We start from the raw sequence: 25,920 nt of genomic DNA on the forward strand, positions 1-25,920 counted from the left end.
GGCTGGAAGGAAAGAAAGAAAGGAAAAGGGAGTTAGATAAAATCATTTTCGTGATTCGGAGGTGTTTAGTCCATCAGGTCATTTTTTCAGTACCATGCCCCCACCCCCCTGTCAGTCAGCTGACATCACTCTGATGGGTGGGGGACATCAGCTGATGGGCAGAGGGTAGAGTTCGATTTTGTGTAAGCTGCGTATACAGTATCAGGTTTACTCAAGTTCCCATTGCAGGCAGGTTTCCCACATCTAACGCCATGCAAACGCCTTCCTGATCAAAATGAAGGGTCCCCCCCTCCATTTTAGCAGTGTCTTGCTGCCTGCAAGGTGCTTTGAAGGCCTTTGTATCCTACATGATAGATCACCAGTAAGCTGCTGTTGAGCTGCTTCTGGATTTGTCTTTGTGTAACATGGTAAATGGCACTAAGAACAGGCTGATTTCAACTGGGGATTTATGTGGAGATGCTGTTACATGTGTTTTGTTTTTGATCACACCAATCCCTTTGCTAGTTCTGCTGTTAGCCATTTTAGTAAATTCCTTTGCTGTCAATTTTCTTCTAGGTCTTCTCAGTGGGCAGACAGCTCCTACCAACATAAAACTGGAGAAACTGGATTCTCAGCAAGTTCTACAGCTCTGCCTGCGATACCAAGACCACCTTCACCAATGCGCAGAAGCGGTTGCCTTTGACCAGAATGCTTTAGTCAAACGGATCAAAGAGGTATGGAATATGCTGGGGTTGGAGAAGCAAAGGGGGTTCTGTGAAGCCATCTTCAACAGCTCTTGCCCTTTTGAGGCAAGAAAAGCCCTTCAGCTTTCCCACTTTATTCCCCCCACCTCTCATTTGTAACATGACTGGAGAAAACTGATCTATAATTATGTCTCTCTGGGGGAGAGAACAGTAGTTTAAAGCAGGTTAAAGTCCTATTTACACTAGTTGTGTCGGACCAAAGTGGTGGTGTTACAAGGCGTTGCCCTGCTCCACCCCTCTTCCCACCAACATCCGCTCTAAGCTGCTTCTGTCACAGCTTTCCTCAGTTCCATCCACGCAAAGGTCCATCTGCCTCTTCAACCATGGAAGCCCCTCTTACCAGCTTGATTGAGGGAACCCCTTTATGGAGAGGAGGAATCCTCAGTCCAGGCTGTCGTATGCGTTTTGGTCATCACTTTTGTTTTGATATTTTGCTTGGTTTAATGTATTTTTATTACACTTTACTGCATCATGGAGACTTTATTTTTTTAGTAAAAAGTGATATACAAGTTAGATAAATCAAAGCAAGCTGCACTTTCCATTCTTCAGCTGCAGTCCTACTTTCTTCGTGTATCATCTGTTTTAGATTATAAACTCCTGTAAATACTGACCAGTTGCTTGATTGTGTACATCCTAGCTGTTGTAGATGCTTGATAGTTGGCATTAATATTGCATTTGAGCAAATATGTGGAGAAAATCATTGACCAGTGAATGTTGTTATCACTTAGATTGTTAGATCATTGGCTTGTATTACACAATTCAACATACTCTGTTCTAAACAGGTAATAATTGTGCAAATGTCACGATCAGTGTTTCTGCCCAACTTCCTTTTGCAAACTAGATTGTACCACTGTCTCTTTTCTCTCTTATTTTTCTCCCTTTCTTAAAATAAGCAATGAACATAACATGCTATTTTTATTGGGTGGTTGCTTAATCTTTACTTACTTTCCATACAGGGCAGCCAAGATTCATAGTTAGCATGACTCAGAACTCAGAACTTCCATATGGCTAGATGAACAATAATGTGATTCACTGCATTTATTGAATGCCTGCAATCCTTTCATGCTGTGTTGAATCCCAGTTCAGATGTGAACCATTTTTATTTTTTAAAAGTATTTTGGTCAACACATAATCTGAAGCCAACTAATTACACAAGGTGTGAATGTATCTGCAGATGTTGATGACTCAGATTACTTCGATATCCAGCAATTTCTTTAATTGCCAACTTGAAGAAACTGTGCTAATTCAAATAAAGCCTGTAAACCTTCCTGAAACTAGATTCATCTTTCTGTCACTCTCTGATGGTGACTGCTCTTGCTTTTAGTTTGAGTGGAGAACTAACAGGGAAGTCTATCTGCCAACAGAGGGAAACAAAACAGCTTGTACAGTGGTACCTCAGGTTAAGTACTTAATTCGTTCCGGAGTTCCGTTCTTAACCTGAACCTGTTCTTAACCTGAAGCACCACTTTAGCTAATGGGGCCTCCTGCTGCCGCCGCGCCACCGTCGCACGATTTCTGTTCTCATCCTGAAGCAAAGTTCTTAACCTAAAGCACTATTTCGGGGTTAGCGGAGTCTGTAACCTGAAGCGCATGTAACCTGAGGTACCACTGATAGTAACATAATTTTATTAAAATTTTATGGTGTGCATGGTATAAAAGTAAAAAATGTAGGTAATAAGAGAGAGTCATATAACTAGAAGGAAACAATAATTAATAGTGCAAGTCTGACACACTTAACTACTGTCAGTTCTTACCAGATGAACCCTCAAATACTGTGGTTTGGGACTGCACCATGTAGCAGTAGTTTTTGACTAGCAGCGGAAGCCAAAATGAAATGACATATAGACACTGTTTTTCCCCCAAGGTGTACTCAAGGGTACGCAGTACCCGTACCTCTTTGTTTTGGGGGGGTTAAAAAGTGTAACATTTACTGTATCAACTTCATTATGAGTACCTATTTTTCTAGGGAAAAAAGAGATGACATATGGTCTGGTGAGAAATATGAATATGAAAGACTTCCATGATTGTTGCTTCCTCCACATCTTGCTGGTATTCGGTTTATGTTTAGCAGCATACAATTCCAGGATGAACAATTCCAGTGATTTGCGCTCAGTGGTATTTTTCTTCAGACATGATGTCTGGACCCGTCCTGTAGCAGAATAATGCCATGGTCCCAAGCTCAACGTGGTTCAGGTTGCTGGTGAAGAAAGGCCCATCTAGAGAGGGAGCAGGACACCTAACAGGTCTGCCCCATCAGCCACTGCATCCTGCAGGAAGGGACACCCTCTTATTAGGAAGTCTGTTTTGCACAATGGTGTCGGAGGAAGTTACTCATTACATATCACACAAATGCCATATCTTAGTGTCCTTTAGGTACTTGTTGAAGACTTTTCTCTATCAGCAAGTCTTATAAGTGAATATTGGTATCCACGTTCATATCTGCATTGGATTTGAAATTGATTTTATATATGGTAATAGTTTTTGGTGGTTTTTTTGAATAGTTTTGTATGTAATTGGGTTTTTGTTTTTAAAATTGTTTTATTTATGTTAATTGCTTTTGATTTATCTCATAGGAAGTGATTCATGAATGAAATAATAATGTTTATTTTTTAACAACAGCAGCCTTCACGCCAGATTCCCCCAAGCATTCATGCTCCTGGCTTATTCCCTGAAAACAGAGAAGTAGTTTAGACATGCCTTGAGGAAGTGTGGTAACAGAATTACAGACAGGAAGAGAGCTCTTCACATGGGACTGCCTGTACTGGCTATCTGAACTGGAGGCCAGTGCAGTGCAGAGAGGCATTTGTCACATAATGCGTCTGTTTTCAGCGCCTGTCCTACACAGCAATAATTAAGGCCTAGTAAGAATGGATGAGAAAGCAGGGGCTCTCCTGATGTTGCTAATGATGGATGACCCTTCCATTCTTGTATGGTGCCCAGTTGTTGTATGTAAGTCACTGGAGCTGTAGACCCTGTAAGTAAACACTAGCCAAATTCAGTAGTAAAGAATGAGAGATTGGCACTGTGCCACTTCCCAGAAACAGAGTTACTATTTAGCCTCCAAAGAATAGCGCGGGATGTTATTTGTGGCGTAACTTTTTTAAAAATTGGAGTTGACTTTCCATTACCTCAGAAGCTTATACAAACCAGAAAATAAATGCTCTGGGCACTATGCACACACCACAACTACACCCACCCAGCCCATAAATGGTTTCTACTAAAGCCAATAAATTGCTTCTTTGAAGCTTAATTGTGGTGAGCGGGGCACAGCAGGGAAGAGGCTATCAACAGCCCTGAAATCACCTACCTGCACTGTAGTTAGGCTTGAAAAAGACTGTCTACTGGGCAAAATAGAAGGCTTTTTCAAGCCTATCATGTTCCAGTCTTACTCTGAGAGAGGTTGTGGGCATCTTGAGCCCTTTTAAGCCTCTGCTTCCAGACCATCTCTTTCAGGCTCCACCACATTCTGGAGAACTTCCAAGTTCTTAAAGGGTCAACCTTCTGGGATGAAGGTTGGAATTTGCTGCCAAGGAGTGTGGTGGAGTCTCCGTCTTTGGAGGTCTTTAAGCAGAGGCTTGACAACCATATGTCAGGAGTGCTCTGATGGTGTTTCCTGCTTGGCAGGGGGTTGGACTCCATGGCCCTTGTGGTCTCTTCCAACTCTATGATTCTATGAAGATGGGCCCTTCTTCTCTATTCCATAGCTCCATGTGCTGCTGGAGCAGTGAGGTACTGTCAGTGGCATGTGTTTTTTCAGGAGAAGGTTCCCATGAGGTCCTGGTGGTATGGAAATTCTTCTGGGGGCTCAGACATAGTGGTCTCCTGAAGCAACAGACAGGGCCGTCTTAAGCATATCCAGTGCTGTGGTGCAAAGATCCCTCCAGCGCCGCCGCCCCCCCATTTCCCAGAGTTGTTGAACTTTTTTTAGGAGGCTGACACCCGCTTACACATTATCTCTGCTTGGGAAAAGAAAGCAGGATATATTCTCAGGTGCATGTGAGCCAGCCAAAATCTGACAAGTCACTCCTGGTCTTAAATGGCATAGCTTAACCTGGCACCAAAATGAGGAAAAGATGCTGAACTTAGATATACCTCAGTCAGTAAAGCATGAGACTCTTAATCTCAGGGTTTCAAGCCCCATGGGGTTGGACTGGATGACCGTGGTGGTTCCCTTCCAACTCTGAATGGTTCTGTTATTCTATCTGAAGGGCTGTTCGCAGGGAAGATGGAGCAGACTTGTTTTGTGAGAGATGCTTGTGCTGTGATTCCTGCGCTGGAGGGGGTTGGTCTAGAGGACCCTCGGGGTCCCTTCCAACCATCCAGTTCTGTGATCCTATGATTAAAATACTCCAAGAAATAAATAAACGGGCTTCTCTGTGGCAGTCACTGGAAAGGGCTCCAGGGGTGGCCATCCCACAGAAAGTTTGGCATGTGCCCTGTAGCCCAAGCCCCATTCACCAGGCGAGACCCGGTGAGCTGAAGGAGCGCTCCACAGTGGCAAGGGAGAGCTTGAGTACGTGGAGAGCTCTCCCAGGAGAGCTTGAGTACGTGACGGCACGTCTGAGGGATCTAGGCCTCCCTTGCTCCGCCTCGGACTCTGGGCAGGCGGAGGGTGGCGGAGGCAAGGCTGGGCTGTGCGCCTAGTGGGAAGCAGACGCCCTCTAGGCAGGCTGGGGCGGCACAGGCCGGCCACGCCTCAACGCCTCCCGCTCAGCAGAGGCGTAGGAAGGTCAGGTGGTACCCGGTGCAGAAAATTTCTTGTCACCCCCCCCCCATTGTGTTTTTTTTCACCTGCAAAAATGGTTTTACGTTATTTCATATTTTCTTACAAAGGAATGTGGATTCTGAGCCTCTGATAACAAGCAGGCGACTATGGACAGATACTTAAATCTACAGGATGGATTGTGTTTTGGCTTGTGTTATTTTATTTATATTTATTGTTTGTTTGTTTATTTAATAAAATTTATTTTAAAAAACCAAAAAAAAAATCACAGCAGTAAAATCAGGAAAAATTGACAATCCTACTTTAAAACGTACAAAAGCTAAAATATAAAGATTAAAATTACTTCAGCTTCCTAAGCATCTAGGTATGCTTGCCTAAAGAAGAATGCTTTTAGCAGGTGCCTGAAAAGAGTCTAGCAAAGGATTTATTGAAATTTCAGACTTCACAACATAGGAAAACGGCTAAGTAAACAGCTATTTTCATGGAGGAGGGTCAAGATATTAACTGTATGCATGAAATTTCATATGTAGCTATATAATCCCTAGTGTAGTAAGATAAGGCCTTTGGAGCAGGCATTTTCTAAAAAAACAGTTTTTTATGAACCGCCCTAGTAGGGCAGTAATTGTTCCTTGATAATTTGTCACACACACCCGCCCGTGATGGCCCCTGGGGAGACCCGCCCCCCCCCCTTTACTACGCCCCGGCTGCTCGGCTGTTAAGCAGCAGGAGCCCCACTCCTGAGGCGGCAGGCGGCGGAGGCTGCTAGGCCGGGCAGGCTGGCCGCGCCTCAACGCCTCCTGCTTGGCGCTCCTAAGCAGCAGCCGGAGCCTGAGTCCCGAGTCGGCAGCGGGCGGCGGAGGCTGCAAGGCCGGGTGCACAAAAAACAAGCATCGCTGCGCGAGCCGAGGCGACTGTTGAAGCCGGCCAACGGAGCCTCGTGTGAGTAGCGCGCTGCTGGGCTGGCCCTACAGCAGTGGCGCGCAGGGGGCGGAGCCGCTGAATAACCAGAGAGGGAGCCATTGGCAAAAGAGCTCTGCCTGCCTGCTGCTAGGCTCTCTCGGCTCTTCCCGGACGACTCAGCCCAACTCCGGACTCCCCGCAGCGCCCTTGGCAGCAGGGAGCGCCCTGATTCAGCTCGCCAGCTGCACCACTGGCTAGAGACGGGCCTGGCAACAGATCCAGAACCTGAACCTGATCTGGACTCCATAGCAGGAGACACTGAAGCCCTTGAGTCTGTGTCTTGACCACTGCTGGACAACAGGGTCATTGTAAAGCCTAATTTCAGTCCAGAAACAGGCCCTGGTGTGCTCCAGGAAGGGCGTCTGTGGGTAAATGCCCTCGGACATCCCATTGACAACCCCTGCCAATGAACTGGTTAGAAAACCTTGGATCAGTTTTAAAAGGTCCCTTTGATTGATCGCTAGACTTTTATTTTTACAATTTGTAATGGATCCAGGGGGGTGGGGAGTTTTCTCCTTCCTTTCTGTTGAAGAATTCCCCATAAAAAGCATCACAATAGGGGGCAGAATCTAAGCGAATGAAAGCCAGGATAGTTTTCTGTTCCAAGCATCTCCGCAGGGTTCCCAATCCCAGGCACTCTTGATGCCACACTTGGTCTGCACCAGGTTGGTCATACAAATATTTTGAAAAGCCACAAGCAACAGACGAAGAATTTAGATGATTAACTAAATTATCCAAGAATACCTCTTTGAAGATGATTCCATTTCTGACACATGCATGCTTAAAAAGAAAGATGTGCTTCTTTTGGCATTGTTTTTCATTATGTGCAGTGCATATAGTGAGGCTGTGCTCAAATACCTCCCTCCCCCATCACAGCCTCCATTGTGAGCTGAATCATGCACAGATTCAGCTAATGCACCTGCAGCAGTTTCCACAGTCAGTAGCATGGAGGACCTGGCGCACTCTGGAGTGTGTGTGGAAGAGGGACCTGTGCCTCCCTGTGCCACAGTGCCTTAGCGCAGCTTCCAGCTGAAATTATAAACTCTGGATAAGAGTTGCCATATATCTTATTCTTTGGCTGTAGAAAGCACCAGCTGCTAGCTGAACAGAAGAACCTGATTAACAGCAAATCGAAAGCCTGCAAATCAGATGGAATGAACTTTGACGACACATTTTACATAAAAATATTTTGCCCTTGAAACAAAAGCAGTTTACTTAGTTAAACTAAAAATCAGTTGAATTTTAGAAATAAAAATATTGAAAGATGTACATGTGGGGAATGGGAGGAGGAGGAGGACAGGATTTCAGTAAAGAATGCACTTGGGGAAAATATGATTAGAATCATAGAATCGGAGAGTCATGGAATCTTAGATTTGGAAGGGACCCAAGGGTCATCTAGTCCAACCCCCTGCAATGCAGGAATCTCAGCTAAAGCATCCATGACAGATGAGCATCCTGCTTAAAAACCTCCAAGGAAGGAGAGGCCACCACCTCTCATGGGAGTCTGTTCACTGCTGAGTATCTCTTACTGTCAGAAAGTTTTTCCGAATGTTTAGTCAGAATCTACTTTCTTGCAACTTGAACCCATTGGTTTGAGTTCTATCCTCCAGAGCATGCTCCTTCCTCCATGGGACAGCCCTTAAGATATTTGAAGATGGAGAAGAGTCGGTGGAAGAAGATTGGAAGAAATTTAAAATTTACTTACAGAAATATTGTAAAATTTTTGAATGTGAATGACGTTGAAATGAAACGAAGTGGCTCTAGCAATATGCTTAGAAGTTACAATAAGTGAGGAAAATAACTAAGGGTAAAATAAGAGGGTATGAATTTGCTGAACAAACCTATAAATGGAATACAAAAAAGGGAGGTGTGAGGAAGTCATGAAAATAAGTTAATGAGTGGTATAATATTTGAAAGAGCGATTTTTTCTTTTTATTTTTTCTTTTTAAATTTTGTTTTTTGTTTTTTGTCTGTTTTTGTGCTTTTGTTTTTAAACTTTTATTTGTAAAATCTTAATAAAGATTATTAAAAAAAAAAGAAGAAGAAGAAGAAGAAGAAGAAGATGGCTATCATATCTCCTCTCAGTCTCCTCTTTTCCAGGCTAAACATACCCAGCTCCTTCAAGCGCTCCTCATAAGGCTTGGTTTCCAGACCCTTGATCATCTTGTTCATGCTCCTCTGCACACGTTCCAGCTTGTCAACATCCATCTTAAATTGCCATGCCCAGAATTGGACACAGTATTCCAAGTGTGGTCTGACTAAGGCAGAATAGAGTGGTACTATGACTTCCCTTGATCTGGACACTAGACTTCTGTTGATCCAAACTAGAATAGCTTTAGCTTTTTTTGCTGCTGCATCACACTGTTGACTCATGTTAAGCTTGTGGTCCACCAAGACCCAGAGATCCTTTTCAGATATTAAGCCAGGTGTTCCCCATCCTATATTTGTGCATCTGGTTCTTCCTAAGTTCAATAGGGACCTTACATTGGTCCCTATTGAAATTCATTTTGTTAGTTTGGGCCCAGTTCTCCAATCTGTTAAGGTCATTTGAATTCTGATTCTGTCTTCTGCGGCATTAGCTGCAGTTTCGTGTCATCTGCAAATTTGATGAGCATCCCCTCAATTCCTTCATCCAAGTCATTTATAAAGACGTTGAACAACAACGGGCCCTGGACAGAACCCTGCGGCACCCCACTTGTCGCTTTTTCCCAGGACGACGAGGAATTGTTAATGAGTGCTCTTTGGGTTCAGTCAGTCAACCAGCTACAAATCCACCTAACAGTTACCTCGTTCAACCCACATTTTACCAGCCTCCTCATGAGAATATCCTGGGGAACTTTGTTAAAAGCTTTACTGAAATCAAGATACACTATGTAGATACACTATCTCCACAGCATTTCCCTGATCCACCTAGTTTGTAATTCCATCACAAAAAGAAAATAGATTGGTCTAGCATGACTTGTTTTTGAGAAATCCATGCTGGATCTTAGTAATCACAGCATCCTTTTCAAAATGCTCACAGCTCAACTGCTAAATTATCTGTTCTAGGACCTTCCCTGGTATGATGTGAAGCTCACTGGTTGGTAGTTACCTGGTCTTCCTTTACCCCCTTTTTGAAGATGGGGATAACATTTGCCCGCCTCCAGTCTGTAGGGACCTCACCTGTTCTCCAAGAATTCTCAAAGATAATAGACAAAGGCTCTGAAATTACATCTGCAAGCTCCTTTAGTACCCTTGGATGCAGCTCATCAGACCCTGGAGATTCGAATCCATTTCAAGCAGCTAGGTGTTCCCTTACTACCTCTTTTCCTATCTTGGGCTGCAGCTCCCTCCTTATGTTACTGATTCTGTTGTCACCAGGTTGGGCATCGCTTTCCTTTTGGGTGAAGACAGAGGTAAAGTAGGTGTTGAGAAGTTCTGCCTTTTCTCTGTCATCCAATAGCATTTTTCCATCTTCCCCACACAGAGAACCTACCACTTGCTTGTTCTTCCTCTTACTTTGGACATAGCCAAATGAACTTTTTTTTAAACCTCTCTTGCAAGCCTGAGCTCATTCTGAGCTTTTGCCGGCCTGACCTTCCCCCTGTTGGCTACTCGTTGGCTCCTCCTCTGTGATTTCCTCTTTCTTCCATTTCTTATACATGCCCTTCTTAACCCTCAGCTCATCTGTAAGCTCCTTATGCAGCCACGTCAGCTTTCTTTGACGCCTCTCACTTTTCTTTCTTGTTGGTATTGCCTGCATTTGTGCCTTCAATATTTCTCCTTCTAGAAACTCCCATCCTCCTTGGACTCCCTTCACATTGAGTATTTCTGACCATGGGATCACACCCAGTAGCTCCTTCCACTTTTCAAAATTGGCCTTCTTAAAGTCCAGAGTGCGTGCCCGACTACACTCGGTTTCTCCTTGGCTCTGTATCCTGAAACCCAGGAGAACATGATCACTTCCTCCCAAGTTTCCAAGCATGTCCACTTCAGCAATCAGTTCCTCCCTACTGGTGAGGACCAGGTCCAAGATAGACAATCCTCTTGTTGGTTCTTCCACCTTCTGAGAAATGAAATTGTCAGTGAGGCAATGGAGGAATTTATCAGACCTTACACTCTTGGCAGAGTCTGGGTCCCAACAGATATTGGGGAAGTTGAAGTCCCCCATGATTACTATTTTTCTCCTTTTTCAATGCTCTAATAAGGCATCATCCAAGTCTCCGGTCTGGCTTGGTGGTCTATAGCAGACACCCACAGTAAGGTCACTGTCGTTTCTCTCTCCTACATTTTTTACCCATATGCTCTCAATCTGCCTTTCCTGCTCCAGGTCATGGATTTCTTCACAAGTGTACACATCCTTTATATACAATGCTGCTACTCCTCCCTTCCTGTTTGGTCTATTACTTTTTAACAGGTTATTCATCCTGATGTGCTGGAAGAAACCCAGAATTTGTCTTAATGTTAAATTATCATTATGCATAACAGATTTCCAGCTGTGTCTGCCTCTAAAATTTCTCACGATGATTAATGTGTTGTCATTATTGGAAACAGGAGGCCTGTGACACTGCAGGTCATAATATTAAGGTGTAGAAAGCTAATGTTGTATAATATCTCTCTGCACTTTAATTTTCCTCTTTTTAATTTAAAATAGACAGCTGCTTCCTAATTTTTGTCCTACAGGGTCTTTTCTTCTCCAGAGTTCTTATACTTCGCAAACCTCTTGATGACTGAAGCAAACCTGAAATAAAATTGGGGGCATACTTCATTCTTTCAGCTGAATAGGGTAAGAGTCACCTGGCTCAGAGAAACTAACCACTCTTGTTTCAGCATGTCCTTATTCGGGACAGGGGTGTGTGGGAGGCATGTCTCTTCTGAGAGTAGATATGATGTGTTGGGGTTCAAGTGCCTCCAAAATGTGTAAAAGACACTCTTGTTAACAGGCTGCCAATTTTGTTTCCTGCTTGGCAGGGGGTTGGACTCGATGGCCCTTGTGGTCTCTTCCAACTCTATGATTCTATGATTCTAATTACATTGGATTCAGCTTGGATGAAAACCTCAATGAAAACCCGGCTGAAAAGAAGCCAAAAGGATGCCTCTTATATGGGGGTGTCTCAGAATGCATTAATAGAATGGGCACAGTCCATGTCTGGAGGCGGTTGGAGGATGGATGGCGGCTAACAGATTGAGGTTAAATCCTGACAAGACAGAAATACTGTTTTGGTGGGGCAGGGGTTAGACGGGTGTGAGGGACTCCCTGGTCCTGAAAGGAGTAACTGTGCCCCTGAAGGACCAGGTGTGCAGCCTGGGAGTCATTTTGGACTCACAGCTGTCCATGGAGGTGCAGGTCAATTCTGCATCCTGGGCAGCTGTCTACCAGCTCCATCTGGTACGTAGGCTGAGACCCTACCTGCCCACAGATTGTCTCGCCAGAGTGGGGCATGCTCTAGTTATCTCCTGCTTGGACTACTGCAATGCGCTCTATGTGGAGCTACCTTTGAAGGTGACCCGGACACTACAATAATCCAGAATGCGGCAGCTAGACTGGTGACTGGGAACGGCCGCCGAGAACATATAACACCAGTCCAGAAAGACCTACATTGGCTCCCAGTACGTTTCCGAGCACAATTCAAAGTGTTGGTGCTGACCTTTAAAGCCCTAAATGGCCTTGACCCAGTATACCTGAAGGAGCGTCTCCACCCCCATCGTTCTGCCTGGACACTGAGATCCAGTGCCGAGGGCCTTCTGGTGGTTCCCTCGCTGCGAGAAGCCAAGTTACAGGGAACCAGTCAGAGGACCTTCTCGGTAGTGGCACCCGCCCTGTGGAATGCCCTCCCACCAGATGTCAAAGAGAAAAACAACTACCAGAGCTTTAGAAGACATCTGAAAGCAGCCCTGTTTAGGGAAGCTTTTAATGTTTGACAGATTATTGTATTTTAGTATTTTGTTGGAAGCCACCCAGAGTGGCTGGGGAAACCGAGCCAGATGAGTGGGGTATAAATAATAAATTATTATTATTACTATTACTATTACTATTACAGTGGTACCTCGGGTTAAGTACTTAATTCGTTCTGGAGGTCGGTACTTAACCTGAAACTGTTCTTAACCTGAAGCACCACTTTAGCTAATGGGACCTCCTGCTGCTGCCACGCCGCCGGAGCACGATTTCTGTTCTCATCCTGAAGCAAAGTTCTTAACCTAAAGCACTATTTCTGGGTTAGCGGAGTCTGTAACCTGAAGTGTATGTAACCTGAAGCATATGTAACCTGAGGTACCACTGTATTATTATTATTATTATTATTATTATTATTATTATGAGTGGGAACTAATCTTCAGGCAGTAGTAGACTAATCTTGTGGCAGTAGTAGACTGATATATATATATATATATAGAGAGAGAGAGAGAGATAGTAACATAATTTTATTAAAATTCTATGGTGTGCACGGTATAAAAGTAAAAAATGTAGGTAATAAGAGTCATATAACTAGAAGGAAACAATAATTAATAGTGCAAGTCTGACACACTTAACTACTGTCAGTTCTTACCAGATGAACCCTCAAATACTGTGGTTTGGGACTGCACCATGTAGCAGTAGTTTTTGACTAGCAGCGGAAGCCAAAATGAAATGACATATAGACACTGTTTTTCCCCCAAGGTGTACTCAAGGGTACGCAGTACCCGTACCTCTTTGTTTTGGGGGGGTTAAAAAGTGTAACATTTACTGTATCAACTTCATTATGAGTACCTATTTTTCTAGGGAAAAAAGAGATGACATATGGTCTGGTGAGAAATATGAATATGAAAGACTTCCATGATTGTTGCTTCCTCCACATCTTGCTGGTATTCGGTTTATGTTTAGCAGCATACAATTCCAGGATGAACAATTCCAGTGATTTGCGCTCAAGAAATCTCTACTTTCAGAGAGACCTGTGGAAGGAAGTTACAGCAGATAAGAATATAGTTGTGCTTATATTGGCTCTAGAGAATATTAAAAGATCATGGCTTTGCCCATGAAAGAAATGGATCACAACACAAAACTGGTGATCTAGGAGGCAGATAGCCAAGGGAAGACAACCCTGTTAGTTCCTCAGATCATCAGATGAAGGCCTCCTAGTACTGCAGCCTTCAGAAAATAAATCATGCTGAAGGAGGGTCTTCATAGTAGTAGCATCTTCCATCTGGAACAGCGTCCTCTTAGAAATAAGTTATGCGCCAATGGAATTACGTTTCCGGCACATCTTGAAAACGTATCTGTTTATTCAGGCATTTCCTGGCCATTAATACCATTCACCCAGATGGCTGGTTGCTGTGATTATTGTGAATTGTTATATTATGGTGGATCGTGTATTATTGTTTTAATGCAGTGGTAAGGAATATTTTCCAGCCAGAAAGCCGGATCCTGGGTTCCCCCACCCCCAGCAGACCCCTTTGATAGCTGGGTGGGTCCTTAGATATTTATTATCTGCAGAGATGTAATTTCTTCATTAAAGAAGTCATAGGAAAGGATGTTCGGGAACAATATTTTGCTCAGAACATTATAATCAGGGTTCTGTATACTCTCAATAAAAATCCTATTCCAGGAAAAGTTGAATTCCAAAACCCATATGTGTTATGCAAATTTTCCTAATTTGCCCAGTTCTGCAACTTTTAGAGTTTTGCATTATTTGTTCTTGTTTTGCTAATTACAGTTTTTTAAAAAGCGCTATACAGGACAGTGATCCTAATTCTCACTCAACTATTGGAAAACCTGTTTGGCTACTTATCTGGCTTCTGGGATTCCTCCTTATGTCACACCTTCATATGTAGATTTATAGCCACAAGAATTAGAAACTTGCTTTTCCTGTAAGCTGAAGTTCCTGAGACATAGCCTGTGTTCTGGTAGACTGAGAGCAGGTACACAGCCCTAATTACTGGTATATAAGGCACTGCATTAGGAGGGAGGTTTTAGCCCTGCCGTGTTCTTGTAAATGTACCAGTATAGTGATGTCTTTGTATTGAGTTGTGGTCAAGATAAAGCTACATAAGTGGAAGAGAAGGCGCTGGATTTGGATTTAGAGAATAAACCTAGGTGAAAGGCGTCTGTTTGGTAGCTATCCAGGAAAACACTATTTTCAATTGACCCTGGCTGTTCAGCAGTGGGGTGAAGGCTTCCTGGCTGACTTTGTGTCTCCTTTGTGTTGTGTATTGTTGGTTGGCTTGCTTGCCATGTTTCTTATTGTATTGAACTTCAAATTAAGTTCAGATGCTACATTTGAAGAGAAAACTCAATTCTGTGAGTCACTTTCTTCCCTTACCACGCACAGAAGTTAACTTGCAAATTGAACTCTTTTGTATTCATCAGCCCTCAGGATTCCCTAGTCTTCCCAATCCTGGTGCATTTTCAATCTGAGGATTGGATCACAAGTACCCAGAGTTTCTGTCTGCACATAAATGCATTACTAGAGCATTTAAAATGCTACTGTCAATAATGTGCTAAGGGGAGGAGAAGATATTGCTGCTGCTTTCTTCCTACTCTCTCTGGAAATTAGCACGTGTACAGGATTGTAGAATAGATACTAGCTAGGTTTTAACCAAACTTTCATTTCCTCAGGTATTGGTAGTCTGTCCTTCCTCATTCCAAAGCCTTGGAGTGAATTATAATGTTAAAAACAAGAACCTATACACCACACAAACCAAACAAAATCTCCAGTTCTCAAGGAAAAGAATGCCAGCCCCCCTCTTCTGGACCAAGCTCTGGTTTTGAGAAATATCCAATAGAAGAGAGTACCACAACTGTAGGGCAGCCTAGGAGAACACCTCTCTGTGTTGTTGCTCTTCCAACTTGGTTCTTGAATGGTAAAGTCAAGGAAGCAGTTTCTGCTGATCTGTTAACAGTTGTGAGATAATAAAGCAAGCAGGTGGTCTCCAGTAAGTGTTGGGCGTAAGGCCTAAAACTTTATGCAGCCCACAGCTCCTTGGGGAGGAAGGGTGGGATATAAATTAAACAAATTCAGCAACAGCAGCAGCTGTGAGCTGGTAGAACAAACCCAGCACCTTGAAATGTGCCTTGAATTTTTTTGGGTGGGGGGACCAGGTTCATAAGCTAATCTGCTTGAACGTTTGCCCTTAAATTTCAATTTTCTGTCCATTTGATTTATGGCTAGGTTTATCAAAACCCTTAATTTACATTGTTTAAATTCCATATTTCCTCATTTGAATGAAAAGTTTTTCACTTCTTCTTAGGAAACAAAGAGGCCCAGTTTCTGTGAGTCTCCAGGTAAAATGAATTCCAGAGGTGAGAGACTTTCCCTAAGTATTTCCTGGACAGCTTTATAGATTGTGATGACTCATAGGAATGTGGAAGTGGATTTATATGCCAAACCCAGGCCATTTAGGCTTGTGTACATCATGGCCACCATTTTGACCTCATACTGGAAAGCAGCAGGGAGACAGTGGAGACCCTAAAGTCCTGTTTCAGGGCACTCTGTGCAGCTGAACCCCATCAGAAATTTTGTTCCATGTGTGAAAAGAAAGGAAGCCACAAGAAAGAACAGGGGAAAGTGATGGTTTCAGCTCCTGCGTGGAAAAACCCCCAGGCTTTGTCTACGTGACCAAATGATAATCTTGAATTTGAGAACTTGCATTATTAATTTGGGGATGAGCAGAAGCCTTTTAAATCACCAGTTTAAAAGTCTTGCCAAAAAGGTGTATACACACACACACACACACACACACACACACACAATCACAACCCCTGTAGGAAAATTCACATTTACCCCACACTTTCTGTACTACTGCAGAGGAGCAGGGGACTATGCACATAACCCCACAAGAAAATTCACATTCTCTTTGTTGCAGCAATGTGTTGGGATTGACTCACCCACAAAACCCCTGCTTGTTCAAGTGGTTTACTCATGTGAGCAGTGCATCGCTTGCATAGCATGCTGCCCTTTTCTTTCCAGGAGCTGGGGAATGGCAAGTTCCTTGTGTCATCTTGTAGAAACGTGCTGCTTCCTTGAGTAGTCCATTTCTAAGGCCAGTTTCTTTGTCCAGCATCTTTGGCCCATCAAATGGACGCAGCCGACTCTCACTTGCCCTTGACTTGAAAGTGTGAAGCAACCTCTACTCAACAGGTTTATGTTTAATGGAAGGCAACTCTTAGAATTTCTGTAATTGTGTGTCAGGTTCTATCTAGGGAGCTATTAAAAGGGGTGAAGGAATTGCAATCCCGTATCAGTGTCTAGCGTACTTTGGTTGACTTGCATGCAAGGGGCCTCTTCAAAATTCTGAGAAACACTTTTAAGGCCTGAGTGTCCTGCTCAGCATAACGTGGAGAGAGACTGAGATTGCCTCGCTGAACTCTCATTATGGTCACTAATTTCAGCAAGGGATGATTTCAGAGAGTTTGGAATATTTCTGCCAACTTTGAATGAGACTCTTATGCTTGAGATTGTTCACTGAATGACACAGTTTTAAATAATGGAAGCAGGAACTTGGCCTGCCATGAATTTGTTATGACTGACTAACAGCGGAAACTCTGGGTTTTCTTTCTTTCTTTCTTTCTTTCTTTCTTTCTTTCTTTCTTTCTTTCTTTCTCTCTTTCTCTCTCTCTCTCTCTTTCTTCTTCTTTCTTTCTTTCTTTCTTTCTTTCTTTCTTTCTCTTAATTACTTCACTTTTTAACAGAGATGGTAAAAGGCAATAAATCATAAATGTACAGTTTTCATGAGGCGCCATGCAGTGCTTTTTTCCTAAAAAAATGTTTAGGGGTACTCTCATTTTCCTACTCATGTTGAAATACTGCCCCTCAATGAGGCCAAACTTAGATTCACAAAATGTTAAGGGGTATGCGTACCCCTGTGTTCCCCGAGGGAAAAAACCTCTGGTGCCATGTATGTTGATAGTACAATACATTAACAATGTAAAAACAGACAGAAGAATTTGGTAGAGTTAATTCAGAAAGCAAATAAAAATCAATGAACATGCATAACCTTCCATACATGTGTTTAATGTGTGCAGGTACATTAACTATAGGTTTGCTTTGTTCTGTCATTACTCTGTCAATGTTGTGATCTCTCCAGGTATGGGGTGTTCAAATAAATTTAAAAAGTGCAGGACTGTAGTTGAAATTCACCAAGGAGCTGCTCTGAAAAGAGCTGTCATACAAAACCACCAGTGCAAATTGCATGCGGATGGGTGGTCTTGTGGTCTTGTAAGCCAGTCTGAAGGTGGTGGGCCCCAAGGTTAGAAAAAGTACGAGATCATATTCCCAAAACACCACTGGTGGGATTGCGAAGCAGGATGGGCAGTTCACCAAGGAGAGGAACTGAACTTTATTGCCTGAATAGTGCAAATCTAACTTTGCCATCAGTTGGCATGCCATGGCTGTGATAAAGCTGATAACAATGTTAACCAGCACAAGCTGGTTAAAATACAGTATTATTGTCTAATAAAAAGCACAGGGAGAAATTGGTGATATTGTTAGCCACCAGTACAGTACCTGGCTTGTGTCAGTGATTCCCCATCTCTGTGCTGCAAGAAATATGATGAAGGGGACCTGTGATTCCATAGCACCTGTTCACAGATGAGGCTGCCCACTTGGCATGAGCTCTGGTCTTGCATTATTCAGATAAGTCTCCACTATAGTTGGGTGGTTCCAGTTACATTCCGACGTTCAGTCATTCCTAGAGTCAAGGCACAGCAGAATTAGCTACCCTCAGAGGAGGAGGCCAGTTGTGTGAGTTGTACTTCTGAACTTGCCATCTCTTAATCTAGAGTTATGCTCAAGACAGATTGAGGGAGGGGCTCTTCAGAGGTTGACTAACTCTAAAAAGTAATCATTTTCTAGTGTAAGTGTGCCTCCAATTTAATTTTTTATTTTTGGCGGGTGTTCCCAAACATTTAAGAAGCACAAACCAGTGCACGAAGCAAGGTTACATGTGTCTACTTGGAATTTCAAACCTATTATTGGGAGATAATGCAGTCCAAATTTGTTGGAACACTTTTGCTGATCCACCCCAAATCAGTGGTTAGAAAATGCATTACCTCGCAGAAGTTAAAACAAGAAATGGTTTTTCCGGAGGTGGTGATTGTTTTACAAGACCAACTTCTGAAAGTTTGGTGTATGACTAATCCTTACTACATTGTGTCTTTGTATATCTTCCTAATTTAAGAGAAGTGTTCTTGGGGGGGGGGGGATCTTGTAATGTTTGGTAGGACCAAGGCTTTTTTCAGTCCCAGCACCTCTCAGGTGGGCGCCATTTGCATTCTAAGAGAACAAGGGAGGTGTTCAGGGTGAGTTCCAGCACCTCTTGTGCTAGAAAAATAGCACTAGCTAGGACTAGCCAGAAGTTTATTTCTGCTTCTTATTGTTATGGCACAGTTCCATCAAGAGCTCAGAAAGCACAGCTCCCTGCCCCAAGGAGTTTACAAAGGGGCAGTAATACAGGGGGAGAGGCAAAAAATCGGGAAGACAAGGAAGGAGCAGTGTGAGAGGTGCAAACAAAAGGACAGAGAGGTTTTTAAAAATGGTTAATGACTTGTCAGTAATCTTGGTGGTCGCTGTGGAAGAGGCGGGAAAGCTTTCTCAGCACAACATTCCCCAAGGGCTTCCATCGGGGGCTCGCAGGTCAGTGGTGTGCAGGACCAGAAGCTTGTGTGAATGCCTGGAGGCGGTTGGAGGATGAATGGTGGCTAACAGATTGAGGTTGAATCCTGACAAGACAGGAAGCGGGCAGGTGTGAGGGACTCCCTGGTCCTGAGTGGGGTAACTGTGTCCCTGAAGGACCAGGTGCGCAGCCTGGGAGTCATTCTGGACTCGCAGCTGTCCATGGAGGTGCAGGTCCATTCTGTGTCCAGGGCAGCTGTTTATCAGCTCCATCTGGTATGCAGGCTGAGACCCTACCTGCCCGCAGACTGTCTCGCCAGAGTGGTGCATGCTCTGGTTATCACTCGCTTGGAGAGTGGCTGGGGGGACCCAGCCAGATGGGCGGGGTATAAATAATAAAGTATTATTATTATTATTATTATTATTATTATTATTATTATTATTATTATTATTATCAGAATAATGGCAGCCTCTGTACAGTTGGCTGCATTCCAGTCATGCAAAAATCAGGAACTTTCTGCACTCCTCTCCCCATGCACACCCACCTGCCCACACCTCTAGTATATCCGTATTGTGAGGAGCGGGCTGTGGTTGAGATGGGCCGGTTACAAAATCACTTTACCAGGGAAAGTGCGGGTGGGAAATGGCTTCAGAGTGAACCAGAAAGTCCTTTCTCAATTGTCTGGAGAAAGGATTTATTTCCTGGTTAATTTTGAAGACATTTCCTAGTGTGTGTGTTATCAGCTGATTGTTGGTGCTTGCAAAGTGTTGTGCTTAGGGCTTTGTAGGGACCACTGATCAGCAGGGCACGCAACCCCTTTTTGACCCCAAACAGCTTCGTGGGCCAAATGGGACCTGGCAGGACTCATTAGGGCTGCCAACTGGAGATTCTTTACTGCTGTGCCTGGCCTGGTACAGCCAACCCCCGTACTCTTGGGGGCTGGGAGAGATGGAGGGCAGAGGAAAAGTCTCAGGGGCCACATTTGGCTCCACAGTCCATGGAAAGAACATCTCGTTCCTCCAAGAGGTGACTAATTGAACACAACCGTCCTGTTGTTTTTGTAAACAGATGGATCTTTCGGTAGAAACCCTCTACAGCTTAATGCAGGAGCGCCAGAAAAGATATGCCAAATACGCTGAGCAGATCCAGAAGGTCAATGAGATGTCTGCCATCTTGCGTCGCATCCAGATGGGCGTCGACCTGACCATTCCCCTGATGGAGAGACTGAATGCCATGCTGCCCGAGAGCGAGAGGCTGGAACCGTTTACCATGAGCCCTGACAGAGAGCTCAAGCTGTAGTTTTCTGATACAGCCTTCAGTCATCTTTTTCCTGGACCCTACTTGATAAGGAACTTACTTGGAACACGCTTCACAAGCCAGAGTGAGTAGAGCAGAGGTATCAGTTCTGTGTTAGGTAGAAAGACTGTGTTTGGCTTGCAGGGAATGTTCAATACACACATCAACTTGGAATGAAATGCCATTTCTTACCTCTCCTGCTCCCAGCTGCCTCCCACCACTGCCTCCACCCACCAAAACATTGCTTTAACAAGGTTCAGATTTAAACCTTCACATCCTTCCTCTACTGTTGTGCACATTAGTGTGCTTACTGAGGAATCCTTCCAGCTGCAGAGGATTCTGGGGCATGCTCTAATGTAGTTTTTCAACTGTTTCTTGTAAGATTGGTGTTGGCAAACAAACTGCCCACAAGAGCTTCACCATCATTGCCAGCCTTCCTCTCGAACACACCTGAATTCTACAACTCACTCCTAGCAATTCCAGCATACACATGAGTGTGAAAAACACAGAGAAGAGGAAGTTTGATGGTCATTGTTCTGGAGCAGGGTCCCAGTTTGGGCCATGAGGCCATTTCCCCTAAACCATGTCCACCTGCACATCATGTGTGGGGCAGGTAGAGACATGGCTAGATTCAGCTTTGCAACTTGCTCACACAGCCAGTCTCTGCAGAAAACAGCATTGCCATCCTGTGCTAAGTGCTTTGCACAAGTATAGGGCAAACCCCCTTGTGCTGTGGTTCCCAAGCGCCCAATAACCAGTAAGCTGTCAGGCACTTGAGAAGCGCTGTGGAAGGGACTTTGACAGAGGGGTGAGACAACCTGCCTGCCAATCATATGAAGTCATAAGTCAATCTGGTGATTGATAGGTGAGTCATCTTGACCACCTGTTGTTGACCTGTGGTGGTGGGCAGGATCTCCCTCCTTTAGGGTTTTTCTTTAAATTGGCTTCTTATTTTATAGGGCTATTAAATGTGCAACTGCTTGAGCTATGTGACTATCACAGCTTTGCAGGCAGCAGAGCTAGAGCCTGGGTGATGGTTTAGGCTGGTGTTTCCAACACCTGAATGAAAGGAGTGCCTCTTGCCCTATCCTATTAATTTGCTTTGCCAGATGATTCTTAACACGATGGATAAAGCATGACGAGGCAAGGTTATGTCCATATCCAAAGGAAACTGTAAAGCCTGCTACGCTGGGAAAGGTTGGCTCATATGCCAAAGGCACCTCAGAGGTATGCCATAAAAATGCCACCTTGCTGTTTGCAGTTGAATCTCTCCAAAGATGGCTGCTTTATGGTCTCAGTTCAGGGGCAAGGCCATGCTAGTTTGGACTGATGTCTCCTGCTCTGTAATTCTGGTGCGGCTTTGAAGCTGTGCTGTGCCTAGAATTAAAAAGGGTTTGGAGGCTATTTCAGAGTTGCCTTCTGCATTTCAAACACTTTTATTTATGTAAAGCACTTGATTTTGATCCAAGCCTATGTAGTACACTAGTGTGGAAGTCTTCAGTCTGTGGATGTAGCTGCTTCACCAACTGGAGCGATTGCCGCTTTGTTTTCCCTATGTGATTCCTTTGCTGGCTGGGTCTGAGGAATCCTAATATTGTCATATTATTCAGTTTTGTTCTGGCACACTCAAATTCCCTCTTATCCCCAAGTCTTTGAAGGAAGGAATGGAAAGTTGCTTTTATCTGTTATTACTTAGCTTGAGAGATGAATCCAAGAGTGAAAAGGAAAAAGAAGACACTTGATACTCCTCTCTGTGGTAGCAGGGTCTACGTGGGGGTAGCCACTGGAGAAGGGACTCCTGGTGGGGAAAAAGGAAATCTGCTGTATTGCTCCAAGGCTGAAGAAGGGATTGGCAAAGTCTGTCTCCTACAGCTCTTACTACTGTATATGTTTCCAGTGGTATATGTATATGTAACCACTTGTTCTCAGAAGTGTGCACTCTTCCTTTGAAAAGGAGAAGCAACCACTAAATCATGATTAAGGAAGTGAGAGGAAAATGTCTAAAAAGGGCTATGCTTAACTATCAGAAATGATTACGAATAGTAGGAGAGCTTTTACCCAAATACACATGAGCAATCTGTGGTTTGAGGTCAGCGACAGAGTGCCTCTTCAGCTAACAGAAATTCCACACAGTGGCTAAGCATGCAACATCTTATTTTAAGGAATGCTTTTTTCCAAAGAAGCTATTCATCAGGTCCTTTTCAAAAATAACCCTTGAGTTATGTAGTTCATGCCCCCTTGAATCCTGGTTGGCACACGCCTGCCCTCCCTTCTTTTAGAGGGAAGTATTTTATTGTGCCTTTTTTCTTTGATTTTACCTGATAGTTTTGGAGTTTGACAGCTGTACCATTATTTTATATTTTTGTCTTCTGCATTATTTTGTTGGCACAATTGCTTATTAATTCTAAATAACTATTTTGGTTGAAAATTAGTATGGTAAATAAATAATAAGCAATCTTGCATGGATGGCTGCCAAGGTGTTGCAAAAACCCCCAGATGCAACCAAAAGTGGGGGAAGGGTTCAGCTGTAGTTCTAGAAGATTCTAATGTCATATTCTGATTGCTTTACTTTCAAAATATGGCCTGGTCTCTTAAAAATGGATGCAAGTTAGTGTTATTTCTGCATTACACTTTTTGTTGTACAACACAACTCTAGCTAAGAAATAGCATTTAGCAGACCAGCTGGCCTTTGAAATGCTAAAGCCATATTTGGAACAATATGCTCAGTGTTGCCAGATTCCAGCACTGGTAGTCAAAAGGCATACACTGAAGGCTGATAACATGTTCTTTGGACGCATTATTCTAAAAGCTGTGCTCTAGGAAAATGTTATCACACCACTTTGCTTCTCATTTTGGGGGACCAGTTCTGCTTGCTTTATTGACTACAGTTCTAGTCAGGAAAACCTTTGAGCTATTTTCACTGCAAGTCATGTCTACTCAAAAGTAAGCCTCATTTAGTTCAATGGCTCTTACTTTTCAGGTAAGTGGGTACAGGATTGAAGCCTTAAAGTATGGAGGGGAAAAATAAATGTCTTCATTACTCATTCTGCTCCAAGCATGTATTCACAAAGCTGTCCACCAGGGTGGAACTTGGCAGGCAAACACACTGAATTCCTGAAATACATTGAATTGTATTGGATCTGTTGAGAGCCAAATTTGGCACAGTGTTCCATTTAATTATGTGTAATAGCAGTAGAAAATGTAACATGTACAAATATATTGTGCATTGGACTCCTGCGTAAAAGTGCAAAGAGTTATGTAGTTAGCGAACCATCAAGGCAGGTGGGTATTTCGGTCCAAGCAGCTGATATGCCCCTCGTGAGCTAGCAAGAGAGATGCCATATGCAGATTTCCAGACTGGATTGGGAACCCGGAAAGCGCATCTGCTTTGCAGTGTGTATTTGGCTATGATGCAACCTCATCACTCTTAAATTTTAAGCATATTTCTATCCAGTTGGAATGCAGGTAGAAATGGATCTCTCTAACCATTTTCTCAATCTGCATTTGCGCTTTTGAGCACAACTGTTATCTACTGTAATAATTTAATTCTGAGGAAAACCTGTAGGTGATCCTTACTGAGACTTGGCTTGCTAGGGTACCCAGATGTTAAAATGCTCTGCAGTGAAAACACATTGCTTGCCTCCTTTTCCTAGATCAGTGGTTTTCAAAGTGGAATTTCCTTTTGGGGAAGTTGTCCCTCCAGGAGTCTGTGAAATGTGATCCTATGCTGTAATTTCTGCCCTCACAGTTCTGTCTAACACTTATGAAAACTGTGCTCTAGAACATGCCCCAGAAACTTCAGGGAATCCCCCCAGGCAGACGGGCAGCATTCTTCAGGGTTTTTAAGTGCTTGCTGAAGGTGCACATTTGGACGTCTAATGTGTTCATATTTTTAGGCCTTGGAAATAGAGAAGGGGGAATCAGTGGTGGTGAAGCAGTTTCTGACAGCTTTGTGTCAGGTGCACTGTGTAGTTTCCTTTTATTGCAATGCAACTTGTACAAATTTGATGGCTCTTGCATTACATTGCAAGATGTAGATGCTACTCTAACACAATGTAATTTCAGCTGGGAATATTTATTACTGTTTGGTTTTATTATTAATTAAAGGACATGTGACATGCCAGCTTTCTTCTGGGTTGTGTTTCTGGTGTTTGATTTTTAAGAAATAGCCCGGCTGTTCTATCAGCAGATGGAAAACCCTCCTTACTCCCACCATTTCCCAAAAACAGAGTCCCCTGAAGTCCTGTTGCTATCACTCCAGTTGTTCCCCACACTTCACTTCCCCCTGACTTGACAACTGGGAGTAAGATGGTGTTTCTTAGTTGGCTGGATTTGGCTTTGTGTCTGCCAGTTGCTGACCTGTGCTTAAAAGAAATATTTTAAGTATTTGTATATTATAAAATAGGACTAAATACAGACTGATCCTGGACTCAATAGTGATGTGTGCTCATACTACTCATCTCCCCAGAGTGATGTTAAGGGGAAGGCTACCTGCATGGCGTTGGAGTGCCCACTGACACCAATGGCTGAGGGGAGGGGTTGCAATTCAGAAGCCATTTTGCCTATAAAATTTGATCTTGACCATATTTTTGATTTGCTCTTTTGTCCACTCATAGTTTAGATAAGGGAATCACATGGAATAGACAGATAGTATAGGACCAATTAAGACTTAATATTAACACTTCTTATACGTGGTCACAGTAACTCTGACATCCTAGCAAGGTAGGCCGTTAGCATCCCCATATTGCAGTTAAGGTGCTAAAGGTAAGATTGAGGCTTTGTCAGCCTCATGAGAGCCAGTGTGGTGTAGTGGTTAAGAGCGGTAGACTCGTAATCTGGGGAACCGGGTTTGCGTCTCCGCTCCTCCACCTGCAGCTGCTGGGTGACCTTGGGCCAGTCACACTTCTCTGAAGTCTCTCAGCCCCACTCACCTCACAGAGTGTTTGTTGTGGGGGAGGAAGGGAAAGGAGAATGTTAGCCGCTTTGAGACTCCTTCATAGAATCATAGAATCATAGAGTTGGAAGAGACCACAAGGGCCATCGAGTCCAACTCCCTGCCAAGCAGGAAACACCATCAGAGCACTCCAGACATATGGTTGTCAAGCCTCTGCTTAAAGACCTCCAAAGAAGGAGACTCCACCACACTCCTTGGCAGCAAATTCCACTGTCGAACAGCTCTTACTGTCAGGAAGTTCTTCCTAATGTTTAGGTGGAATCTTCTTTCTTGTAGTTTGGATCCATTGCTCCGTGTCCGCTTCTCTGGAGCAGCAGAAAACAGCCTTTCTCCCTCCTCTATGTGACATCCTTTTATATATTTGAACATGGCTATCATATCACCCCTTAACCTCCTCTTCTCCAGGCTAAACATGCCCAGCTCCCTTAGCCGTTCCTCATAAGGCATCGTTTCCAGGCCTTTGACCATTTTGGTTGCCCTCCTCTGGACACGTTCCAGTTTGTCAGTGTCCTCCTTGAACTGTGGTGCCCAGAACTGGACACAGTACTCCAGGTGAGGTCTGACCAGAGCAGAATACAGTGGCACTATTACTTCCCTTGATCTAGATGCTATACTCCTATTGATGCAGCCCAGAATTGCATTGGCTTTTTTTGCTGCCGCGTCACACTGTTGGCTCATGT

At 43.7% G+C, this 25,920-nt stretch overlaps 1 protein-coding gene across 2 annotated transcripts in view; it reads left to right on the forward strand.

The window, feature by feature from the left end:
- The window catches only part of BORCS5 (BLOC-1 related complex subunit 5), a 38,798-nt gene extending 14,389 nt beyond the window's left edge, over positions 1-24,409 (forward strand). The window contains exons 3-5 of one of the 2 annotated variants that reach the window (XM_028728607.2): positions 556-713; positions 15,628-15,679; positions 20,059-20,195. In XM_028728607.2, coding sequence (XP_028584440.2) covers positions 556-713; positions 15,628-15,679; positions 20,059-20,129 — 281 coding nt within the window. In that variant the 3' untranslated portion in view covers positions 20,130-20,195. Of the gene's footprint in view, positions 1-555; positions 714-15,627; positions 15,680-20,058 lie in introns of both variants that reach the window. The other variant, XM_028728606.2, reaches the window with a different exon arrangement.
- Positions 24,410-25,920: the final 1,511 nt, after the last annotated feature.

This window comes from Podarcis muralis, chromosome 6, assembly GCF_964188315.1.
Source record: "Podarcis muralis chromosome 6, rPodMur119.hap1.1, whole genome shotgun sequence".
NCBI classification, from domain to species: domain Eukaryota; kingdom Metazoa; phylum Chordata; class Lepidosauria; order Squamata; family Lacertidae; genus Podarcis; species Podarcis muralis.